The sequence below is a fragment of the Alosa alosa genome, chromosome 21 (assembly GCF_017589495.1).
Source record: "Alosa alosa isolate M-15738 ecotype Scorff River chromosome 21, AALO_Geno_1.1, whole genome shotgun sequence".
Lineage (NCBI taxonomy): Eukaryota > Metazoa > Chordata > Actinopteri > Clupeiformes > Clupeidae > Alosa > Alosa alosa.
Genome location: NC_063209.1, coordinates 17,514,946 through 17,527,445, shown reverse-complemented (window position 1 = coordinate 17,527,445; position 12,500 = coordinate 17,514,946). Strand labels below are relative to the sequence as shown.

General features: G+C 42.8%; 1 protein-coding gene and 1 long non-coding RNA gene across 3 annotated transcripts in view; one reads left to right on the top strand and one right to left on the bottom strand.

Moving 5' to 3' along the window:
• Positions 1-12,500, top strand: part of ntrk3b (neurotrophic tyrosine kinase, receptor, type 3b) — a 172,836-nt gene that overhangs the window by 129,513 nt on the left and 30,823 nt on the right. For both annotated transcript variants that reach the window (XM_048231246.1, XM_048231245.1), the window contains exon 12: positions 1-74. This exon is cut by the window's left edge and continues 115 nt beyond it. In XM_048231246.1, coding sequence (XP_048087203.1) covers positions 1-74 — 74 coding nt within the window. The remainder of the gene's footprint in view (positions 75-12,500) is intronic.
• Positions 8,525-10,579, bottom strand: LOC125286298. Its single transcript, XR_007192148.1, has 4 exons — positions 10,401-10,579; positions 9,358-9,420; positions 8,807-8,886; positions 8,525-8,564 (listed from the first exon to the last, which is right to left on the bottom strand). It is a non-coding gene; the product is annotated as an uncharacterized LOC125286298 (long non-coding RNA).

The window sequence follows — 12,500 nt, the reverse complement described above, 5'->3', positions numbered from 1 at the left end:
AATGAGCCGCATCCCTGTGGTCGAGAACCCCCAGTACTTCAGACATGGACACAACTGCAACAAGCCCACCACCTGTGAGTGTGGACACACACATACGCACACACACACACACACACACACATACACACACACAAACACACACACACACACACACAAACACACACACACACACACACACACACACACACACACACACACACACACACAAACACACACACACACACACACACACACACACACACACACACACACACACACACACACACACACACACACACACACACACACACAATGCGATCTGAGTTTTGGGGAAATTAGATTTTTTTTGTTTCAAAATGCAATGAAGGTGGAAGTGTATTGCATTAGGGCCAATGGAGGAATAAGCGGCGAGTGGGAAATGAAATGAGAATCAGGGCCGTAATGGAGAGGAAACCCATGAGCAGCATCTGGTACTGCCCACTCTAGCCTGAGTTTGGTGACTGTGTGTGTGTGTGTGTGTGTGTGTGTGTGTGTGTGTGTGTGTCTGTGTGCGTGTGTGTGTGTGTGTGTGTGTAGGTGTGCATGCCTAAATTAAGGTTGTATAATCTAGAGGTGTTCCAGAAGCATCTTCTCTGGTTGGAGAAAGCCCACACAGCAGTGATTCACTGTCACCTTCTCTGGACTGCTCTGGAGGAGCCCAGCTGATTAGGCTGAGCTGGGCTGGACTGAGAGAGCTTCCTGCACTCCCACACCCTGGTGCTGACTCCTCTGGTGCGCCATGCAATGCTGGGTCATCTGACTCCCCTGGAGCGTCATGCTGTGCTGGGTCATCTGACTCCTCTGGTGCTCCATGCAGTGCTGGGTTATCTGACTCCTCTGGTGCGCCATGCAGTGCTGGGTTATGTGCCTCCTCTCTTGTTCCAGTGCTGGGTCATCTGACTCCCCTGGTGCTCCATGCAGTGCTGGCTTATCTGCCTCCTCTCCTCCCCATACGGTGCTGTCTGATTGGGCAGTTGGTTGGCACAGACTCTGCATCCTCTCCCCATTGTTCTCCAAATGGCTCTCGTCCTGGACAGGGTTCAAGCATCTGCACAGCCAGTTTATGGTATTAGGCTATTTTCTCTAGATCGTTGGGTGTGTGTGTGTGTTTGTGTGTGTGTGTGTGTGTGTGTGTGTGTGTGTGTGTGTGTGTTTGTGTGTGTGTGTGTTTGTGTGTATGTGTGTGTGTGTGTGTGTGTGTAAAAACAAACTTTGTGCTTGTTAGCTTTGCTAATCTGGCAGGCACTCCACATGGTCTGTAAACAGATTTTGGAATGCACATCGCACCAGCAGATTTCAACTGATTCCATTCGAGGACACTTTTGGAGTCTACGTCCTCTGTGACGCTGAGGTAATGTTCAGTCATGCGTCTCCTAAGTAACACTACAGACAGCATAGTCATTGGCACATTGCAACCATACAGTACCTAGAAGATAAAACACACTGCATTCCTTATGTATTTATACATTAAGCAAATGCTTTTGTCCAAAGTTAGTGACAGTACAGTGCTGATATGTACTGAATTTGCAGTAGTTCATAACTGTGTTGTGCAGTACAGGTCTATGCTTCCACAAACCCAAACATAACCGAGTCCTTTCCCTACCCAATTTACAACTTAAGGTTTTTATAGTATGTACTAAACTTTAGGTTCGTTTTTTTAAGTACGGTGAAAAGAATTCTCATAGTCAGTTAGTTTTTTTTGTTCAACACAGAGCTGTTCTCCAAGTGTAAAGGCAGTAAGGTGAACTCAATACATCACTCATGTTCTAGAGTGCTCACTCTGGCTGTGAAGTCAGCATGGTCAGTTATAGTTTCTACATACACTCTTTTAAGTCTAATACAACTTGTTGGTTGTTATACAAATGGTTGCGTGTGGTGTGTGTGTGTGTGTGTGTGTGTGTGTGTGTGTGCGTGTGTTTGTTTCTTTGTTTGAGTGTGTCTAAGCGGCCAGTGTGTTCAGTTTGTTTCTCTAGTTCCCGTTCTCTTTGTGAGGCATGTTGTCTGAGTGGATCAGAGTGGTGCAGCTGGAGTCTAGTATGATAGAGGTTTGGTATTATGGGGGTGTGATGAGATGACGTGTGTGATAGGGTTGTGTGTGTGTGTGTGTGGGCGGGGGTGGAATTGTACTAGCCCTGACACTCTCTGACTCTTCTCGTCTGACACAAACAAGAATTTCATCAGGCAGTGTGGATCATTTTGCCGTCAAAGGCACACACTCACACTCTCTCACACACACACACACACACACACACACACACACACACACATCCCTCAGTGACTAAGGACTGCTCTTCAGGTTCATCGGGAGACATTTTCTTTTCTTATTTCTCAGATGAAAATTTTCACCCACTTGCCTCTCTTCAAAATAATTTATTTATTTACGGTACTTCTCCCCTCCCTGTAATGCCTTGGCAATCAAGCCTCGAAAAATAAACATCTATTTCTTGCTCCAGCAACAACAGAAGTCAAGGAGAGCCTGATAGCTATGTAGCAAAAATAATGTGTGATTAGGAAGGTGTCACTTACAGAGAGATGGGAGGGGGGAGAAGAGAGAGATAGAGGGAATAGAGAAATAGAGAGTTCTCTGACTACACATTATGGCAGATGCATGCGAGAGAAGGATGGAGGGAGAGAGCGAGGGAGAGCAAGAGTTTTGGAGAGAGGAGGGAGATAGGGCTTACAGAGAGAGGGTAAGAGAGAGAGAGAGGGTAAAAGAGAGAGAGAGAGAGAGAGGGTAAAAGAGAAAGAGAGAGAGAGCTCTGACGGCAGATTACAGCAGATTGAGAGAGTCATTTAAAATGGCTATTATCCAACAGCAGGGCACAGAGAAGCAACAGGCACCATCACACATCATTACCAGCACAGACCAACTCAGTGTACTCAATATGATAGCCAGAGAATATCATCTGACATCAGCAGTAGTAGCAGCAGTAGTAGTAGTAGTAGTAGTAGTAGTAGCAGTAAGAGTAGTAACAGTAGTAGTAGTAGCAGGAGTAGTAACAGTAGCATTAGTAGCAGTAGTAGTAGTAGTAGTAGTAAGAGTAGTAACAGTAGTAGTAGTAGTAGCAGTAGTAGTAGTAGAGCTGTAGAACTGTCATTTTATGTATAGAATATGTAGAAGCTACTACTGCTGCTGCAACTACAGCTGCTTTTAGATAGATAGATAAATAAATAGATAGATAGACAGATAGATAGATAGATAGATAGATAGATAGATACTGTAGTACCAGTAGTATCACTTACAATAGTAGTAGTTTTAGTAGGAACAGCTGCAGAAGCTGTTGCTCATTGGTAAAGCACTACAGCATACCAATAGTATTAACACCATACCAATAAAATGTCCTCCCTTGCTCGCCTAGACACTTTCTCTGCTCTCTCCCCCAGTGGGACTTCACCCTAAGTGGCCACACAAGATCGTTTGACCCCTGGACTTGCTTAGAGCGGCTTTCCCTCGTAGCCTGGTTAGGCCCTCGGTGTGTGAACTCTAAGCGGGGCAGTCCTGAGCATATGGGTTGTGGTGTAGCGCTAGCTCATGGGCATGCAGCTGCCTGTGTAGAGGAACAGCTATGGTATTATATGCTAATGCCACATGCATGATTTGGCCAATGCTAAGCTAATCACTGTGCATGCTGTTATGGGGGCTGTTATGGTGGCTTACAGAGGGCGAGGGAAAAAAGAGAGAGAGAGAGAGAGAGAGAGAGAGAGAGAGAGAGAGAGAGAGGGGGAGGGAGGGAGAGAGAGGGGAGAGAGAGAGATAAAGTGAGGGAAGTATAAAGGAGAGAGAGTAAAACATCTATAGCAAGTGTAACGCATGCTGGCTCACGCATGAGCTACATAAGGGAGTTCCACGCCAGAATGAGTAAATAAAGAATATTTATTAAAGTAATATACGAGAAAGTCAGTGTAGTGAATAAAAGCAAGGTGTAGTGCGAGTGTATGTCTAGGGATATGTTCAAACAAAACAAAAAGACGACGGTCGAGAGGAGAGGAAGCCCATCTGCACTTGGAACCCAGGCCTTCAAATACAGGTGCTCATCAGGGCAATACCAAACACCTGCACATCTCAGGCAACCTGCTTCACAGAGACAGACAAACATGAGCGCAAGTGGGCGGGGCCAGTGGAGACCTGGCAGGGTCGTAACACAAGTGAGAGTGATAGTAAGATAGACAGAAAGACAGGGAAATGTGTGTTTTCAGCTAAAACGTATTTAAAGTTCACATTGTGTTCACTGGCTGTGTGAGAATAGATTTTGAGGCAATACAGTGAAATGTCCATATATACACAGCACACACCCACACACACACACACAAACATCAAATACACAAAGACAAACGCAAACATAAAATATCATTCTCATTCTCTCTCCGCCCACTCTTTCACATTCTAACTTATAGTGTTTCTCTCTCTCTCTCTCTCTCTCTCTCTCTCTCTCTCTCTCTCTCTCTCTCTCTCTCTCTCTCTCTGTCACACAAACACACACACGCTCACACATAAACTAAACACAGACAAACACACATAAACACACACACACAACACACACACACACACACACACACACACACACACACACACACACACACACACACACACACTCCGAGGCTGGAACAGGACAGGTCCATGTCTGCGATTCCCCGTTGGGTTCCTGTGTGTGACATTTGAGTGTCTTAGCTCCCTCGTTGAGGCCTGCGCCTGCGGCAAGGCTCTCCCATTTAGCCTTGATGAATAAGTCAGAGCCGGCGCGTGAATTATACATCCACCCAAACCCCAATCGCCTGACAGACAGCGGTGGGACGGGCATCACCGCAACCCCGGGCCACAGGCAGGCCGTGCCAACCAGCCTGGCACACTTACTCCGTACGAGAGCAGGGGGCAGCGTCAGTAGCCCACAGACGCTCGGAAGGACGAGGAGGAAGAGGAGGAGGGAGTGGGGAGGAAGAGGAAGATAAGGAAGAGGAGGATGACAGAGAGGAGGAGGGTGGAGAAGATGATAAAGAGATGTAAGAAAGAAAGAAGACAAGAAACATGTCTTCATTCAAGCACACCTTGATTCAAAAATTATGAACATTAAAATCCCATTTTGATCCATTGAAGGTAATGGTTAGGATGATTAAAACCTGCCATGAGAGAAAATAAATGGGTTTTCCTTAGTGTGACATGGACAGCGCAGGCCATTCATAGACTAATGGACATATAGAATTAGCCCGCAGTGAAAGTTCCCTTTCTGTTTTTATTTAATGCTCTGTAGTTCTCAGTTGTTTAAATATTCTGATTCTGAGTTTGGCCAATCAAATAGATGCTTTACTTCTCATGTCATTAGAACTATGTAAGCTTGCGACCTTGGGTGAAATGATGCCCAGGCAAGCCCTGTGTGTGTAAGAGAGAGAGAGACAGAAAGCGAGAGAAAGAGACAGAGAGAGAGAGAGAGAGAGAGAGAAGCTGGCTCACAGTGGCAATGGGTGTTGGCGCTGATGTGTGTGTTTCTATTTCTGTTTGATAAATGACTTTAGTGAGGCTGCAGGGCAGGCCCAGGGCCCAGTAAACACACACACACACACACACACACACACACACACACACACACACACACACACACACACTATAACAGGCAGGCCCAGGGCCCTGTGAGACCCAGCTTAGACCTCCTGTGACCAGGGAGCAGCATGAGCTACGCCCAGAACACACACACACACACACACACACACACACACACACACACACACACACACACACACACACACACATATACACTCACTTTAACAGCAGAGCTCGCCTGCGACCAGGGACAACAGCATGAACTATGCCAGAGGAGCCAACCTGCAGATCAGGGACCAGTCTGGCTATAAGACCAGTCCAGTCCAGTCTGGCTATAAGCAATGCCAACCGCATCACCCGCCACAACCATAACAACCGCATCACTCATCACAGCCATGCACACCACATCACCCACCAGAGCCACAATGCCAACCAACTCACCCACCACAACCATGCCAACCACATCACCCACCAGAGCCACAATGCCAACCAACTCACCCACCACAACCATGCCAACCACATCACCCACCAGAGCCACAATGCCAACCACATCACCCACCACAACCATGCCAACCACATCACCCACCAGAGCCACAATGCCAACCACATCACCCACCACAGGCATAAAAATCACATCTGGTACTGCAGTTTAGTCAGATACAGTAAACACACACACACACACACACGTCTCATAAGCTGATTGGCTGTTCAGGCCATACACATATAGTGTTCACTCACCCATAAACGTAAATATGGCGCATAGCAGAACACACATAAAGAATCACTCTGTATTACTCCTGCACTGAAAGCACAAGCTCTCCACTGAATAAGCAGACAGTACACACCCACACAGTCATATATTATTCACACACACACACACACACACACACACACACACACACACACACTTTATTTTTTATGGGACTCACTGGGCTGTAAAATATGGTGTAATTATTGATGTTTTGGCCATGGATACATAATGAATTAATTAATTTACTTGAAAGCTTCTAGTCTAGGATGTTTTTTCTTTATTCTTTTTTTTTTTCATTTTCATTTTTTTGTCCCTGGCCACGCTCTTCCCTGTAGCTTATTGGCATGGTGCATGGCGCGTGCTTCCATCTTGTTGATGAGAAGACAAGGTCCCCAGTAGCATTTCAAATAAGCATTTCCTACATAAACAACAACTGAGATCTAGCAGAGAAGTATAAAATGGAGACTTTCATATGTCTGAGCCACACCACAGTGCTGAAGCCAGCAGCTCTTTGAGAATGTGTGTGTGTATATCTAATGTGTGTGTGCATGTGTGTTTGTGTGTGTGTGTGTCCTGGTCCAGTGTGTGTGTGTGTGTGTGTGTGTGTGTGTGTGTGTGTGTGTGTGTGTGTGTGTGTGTGTGTGTGACTAGTGTGTGTCTAAAGCATTGCAATTGCAATGTACTGGTGTGTTTGAGGCACATCACAATGCTGAAGCAAGCAGCTCTTTGAGTGTGTGTGTGTTTGTGTTTGTGTGTGTGTGTGTGTGTGTGTCTGTGTGTGTGTGTGTGTGTGTGTGTGTGTGTGTGTGTGTGTGTGTGTGTGACTAGTGTGTGTCTAAAGCATTGCAATTGCAATGTACTGGTGTGTTTGAGGCACATCACAATGCTGAAGCAAGCAGCTCTTTGAGTGTGTGTGTGTGTTTGTGGTGTGTGTATGTCTAGTGTGTGTGTATGAATAGTGTGTGTGTAAAGCATTGAAATGCAGCGATGTGCTCAGTGTTGCACTAGTATCCACAAACATGCTAAACATGTAAAATACTAACATTTAGTGGTTACACAGGTGACACACGCTATGCAGCAATATGTTATTACTGTTTTTATTACACTGTAATTGCACAAGTGCACTTTGAGTAGAACAGTGAAACACAAAGTAAAATCAGTATGATCAGAAATATGTATTTCTGTATCGTCCGTGGTCGCTGATGTGGACTGCAGTTAGAGCAGGGTAATTACTTAAGGCTTGCAGGATAGTGTTGGAGCCACACTCTAAAAAATAATGGGGCCAGTACCGGTTCTTCAGAGCGATGCCATAGAAGAACCTTATTCAGTGCTTCAAAGAACCATCGAGGCAACAGTTCTTTAAAGAACCATTTAATGAATGGTTCTTCAAAGAACTTGTTTTAGTTCTATGCAGCACCTTTTCAAAAGGTTCTTCCAAGCTCCTATTCCCAAAAGGATCTTCAAAGAACCCTCAAACAAGGATCTTCAAAGAACCAGTTGATCTAGTTCTTCAAAGAACCACTATAGGTTCATTATACACACCTCTTGATTTTATGATGGTTGCTTGGTTATGATTTTTTTTTACAACTAAATGATGCATCTATGCTTTCAGAGGAAGAATACAGACAATACTTCACACTTTTGGTCATTTTTATGTTTATTAAAAATCTTTATGTTTACAAGTTCATTAGTGATCATCAACTATAGCATTGCGCGCACACATAAACATATAAAGCGTTATAATCAACTGATTAAAACAGCAATCAAAATAGCAATAGCAAAAGCAAGGTGCGATCACTCTCTCACAAACACATTAGCAATGTCTTGTTGTTATTAAATTAACTGATAATTTAGACAGAAACACACACACACACATCAAAATAGCAATGCCTGTGTTGTTATTAAATTAACTGATCATTTAGACACACAGGTGCAATCTCTCACTCACACACACACACACAACACACACAACACACACACACATCAGTGAAGGGAATTGAACAGCTTCTGCACTGACAGAGGAACAGCACTTTTCATCTGAAAGACAAAGGCCTCAAGAAAGGCCAGTGTCTTTCGGAGAGGTTTGGGATAGTGAACTTGATAGACATGGAAAAGAGAAAAAGACACAGCTAAGGCCAAACTGACATCAATGCTACCATCATCTAAAATCATGTTACAACCATCCATCTTCACAGCTACTTCCGTGCTGGACAGGGGGTTGAAGCCGGTCATCACGATGGTGGGTGTGGGAGAAATGGGTTCCTATAAAATCACACTGCATGTTACAAAATATTACAAACTGTTCAACCAAATACAAGCATGCAAACCAACAAACAATGAACCAGCTTTCTTGTAATATCAAATTCAATCATGTGATCTACCAGTTCTAGCATTTGTGGCCACTGTATTCTAGACAACGTGGAAACAAAAGTATTCCATGAAAATGCCACATTAAAGCGATACAGTAACAAAATTCTACGGACTATTTTCTAAAGAGGCCTTACCTGGTCGTTGACAAAAAGGAATGCAGGATTTTCTTTGAAAAATGATGGCAGCAAGACAATGGCTGCATTGACCATTTGAGCTATAACAAAACAAAATAAAAAACAGACAACCTTTCAATTCCAGAACCCCACATTGTTTAGTCACTAAATGGTATTCTGCTAAATAGCACTCATTTTTACTTTACACATGACATGGGTGACCGTAAACATACCAAGTTTTTTTTTGCTAATTATTGTATACATTTAGGAATATGTTTCATCTGCATACTTGTACATAACATCAGAAAACTTGCAATACAAAACATGTCAAGAATAATCAGATGATGAAGTTTTGTGGGGATATCTATTAGTTGAGGTTTATAATCTATTCCCCTATAATGTAGCTCTCCATAGGTATACTGTATTATAGACATAAACATCCTGATAAAACACTAAAGCTACCCTGAATGCAATGCTTGAGTGGTACAGATGGGCCAAATTTGGCCATCTAGTTCAAAGACTAGTAGTAGGTGACAGGGGGAAAGCATGGCTTAATGAAAAAACATACACACCTTTTCTTTCTTGTTCATCCTCACATGACTGCAGTGTCTGCAGGCAGGTGTCTTTTAAAGTACCTGTAGAAAATCAGTAATACCAAAATGTAATTACTATATTCATATTGTTCTACATATCATTAACGTAAATTTCAAAAAATAAACTGTATTTTGCATTAGAAATCAGCAATGCTAAATTGTTTGAAAACAAGCATAATTTATTTCAGGCCCCATTTACACGTAAATGGTTATTTTGAAAAACAGACATTTTTCTTTGTTTGCGCCCTTCGTTTACACGCAAAAGGAGAATTCACATCTGAAAGCGATTCTTTCTAAAATCTCCAGCCAGAGTGGAGATTTTGGAAAACTTCGGTTGCACGTTTGCATGTAAACTTGTAATGTAATCTTGAATTTCCCCTTGGGGATCAATGAAGTATCCATCTATCTATCGATCTATCTAAACGGACAAAAACGGAGGTTTAGGCAGCCAACGTCACAGTAGGCCTATCGCCAGAACTTGCACCTCGCCAAAAGTGCAACCTATGTTTAGCCTACATTTTCATTTGGCTATGGTGATCATAGATGCATTCAGAGTAGCAGTCGCATTTTATGTTGGTGCAAACTATTTTCATCTGTTTGCAATTGCAAATACAGTTTAATAGAGAAGAGGAAGTGATTTGTTGCTGTTGTTGCTATTTTTTAGGATTCTGATTGGCTAGCGTGGGCTTGAGCTTCGTTACACTGCCAACTACAGGTTTGGCATGCTTGAGATGGCATATATACACGGGTTAGTGTAATGCGAAAACTTTTCTGAAAACTGGCAGGTGTGCGATGATATTTTTGAAAATGGAGAGGTGAAATGTCCGTTTATGAAAATAGCCGCCACGTGTAAAACGTAGCCTCAGTCAATTGCACTGAGCCCTCACAGATCACTCTCTTTTTTTGAGTCTGCAAAGGCAGAAATTCAGACTGGGCCAATGTCTCCTCATGATCCATAAGAAATTTAAAGGAACATTATCATGCATCACTGACTGCACCTGTAAAAAAAAAAAACTCTGTACCTTTAGGTGCCTTTTCTAACAACTTTGGCGCAAGTTCTCCCATTTTTGTTAGGATGGTTTTATCAGCGTCGATCTGGTAGATTCTTTTCATCTCTCCAAGGAGCTGTGGTAAACACAGAGGAAAATTGATGGCTGCATAAACAAAGTTGGTTGTTCTTGCACTAGACAAACAGCAGATTTATTGTAGGTAGAAGTGGTAGTGTAATCTAGTGTAAGGGGCAGAAAAGTTGTGAAGATGCCATCACTTGCTACCCTTGAGCAAGGCACTTAACACCAAGGCGGGGTCCTAAAGCAATTTACAAATCTAAATCACTTTGGATGAAATGGATAAATGCATAAATAAATAAAATGTATTTATATTCTCCAACACATACACTTACAATATTTGGCTAAGCTAGTTATCTAACGTTCAGTAACATATAACACTCCACCCACACAAAATTAAAGACAGAGACAATATTCAGATATTGACATTCAATCAAAAAAAAAAACTGACCGTTGAACATGTAAGCAGCAATAACTTTGAAAAACGTTGATAAAGTTTCAAGACGCAGCTATATAGAAGCTGCTAGCTAACGTTACTCATAAAATGGCGCCCGACCTGATTGCTTTAACGTTAACGTTATCGTAACTCCCCCTATTTCCACCGGTCCCGTATTTCCACCGTCTTGCGTGTATGTGTCACTTAATATCCATTTCTATACAAACCAAGACAGCGGACTCCTATAGAAAGCGCAACCACAGCACAACATAGGTGTATCTAAATTAGCTATGTACCAAGAATGACATTTTACCGTGACTCGAGGAGCTGTAAACAGTGTTGTAAGGCTGCGTGTACACAACCGCTTGGAGCTCCAGTGGAATTTTAATTTCCGCGAAATTCTCGGTCTAACGCCTATGTGCCGTTGAAAGCGGTGTAAATAGGCGACCCATCAGGCCAGCACTATAACTCCGGCGTGGTAAACAAAATCGGATATTTCAGGCAGTAAATGCTCCGTTAAGAACCAAACCAGATTTTGTTCAAATCTACACAACTATGGCTACTGAAAAATGTAAGGTTCATTTAGTAAATGTTATTTTGAAGTGTTAAAAACATCGTTGTTTTAGAATTTCTGAACAAAGTGGTGATAATTGGGGGTGTTACGATAGTTATGTTAAAAGTTAGCTAAGGATTTTCAACTTTTCTTTTGTAAAATTGGGATAAAGACTTCGTTTAAGTCAACCCACAAATCGCTAATGTATTTGCTTGATAATGAGACTAAGCTGGTGTACAACAAGCACTCTTAGAAACACTTACCAAAAGTTTATATATAATCTTCTGGCAGCTTCAAAGGAGATGATGTGACCTCAGCAGAAGTTCAGGCGAAGAGAAAAGACTGAGGATTAACGTTAGGTGAGATGGCGGTTTGGCAGCTAGAATGTTACATAAAAGATTCTGGAATCTTTGGATCTGAGGCTTCGTGTTGACAGACTGAAAATTATAGTTTTTGGAGGAAAGTGATACGCACACAAGACACAAAGTATAGCTATTTTTCAAACAATTTCACGCACACAGGCTTTCCCAAACCATTCAGCCTAGCTAGCCCTTTCCCTTCTCATTCCACCCTCCCAAACGAATCATGACCAAGGCTGTATGGTTATTCAATGCACACACAACCCGCTGCGATCAAATATGTCATTCAAACAAGCGACAAGTCACAAAACAACCTTGTTGTGCCCAAGAGATTGAGGCGAGCCTAGCCCAAGTGTAGCCTGCCAATGCCAGTGGGGTCAGTGGATTGTAGGGTTACAATAAATTAACAATGAACATGAAATTATCGTACATTATGAGATGTTTTGTTTTCATTATTGATCGGTATTGAGGTCAAATTATCGTACAAATACGATAATATCTGGCAACACTGGCGAGGCTGCTGCATGCCTGGCTCTAACCATGGAAATAATATGTATTTTATGCCATATTTGTGAAAGGAAAATGATGCACAAACTGTTTTAGAAATATTAACAACTATATCTGGTGACCTGATCACAATGTCCCAATGCCTAATGTGTGCATAGGCTAGTGTTCAGTGTGTGCATCATGACACCACAAGTAGGCTA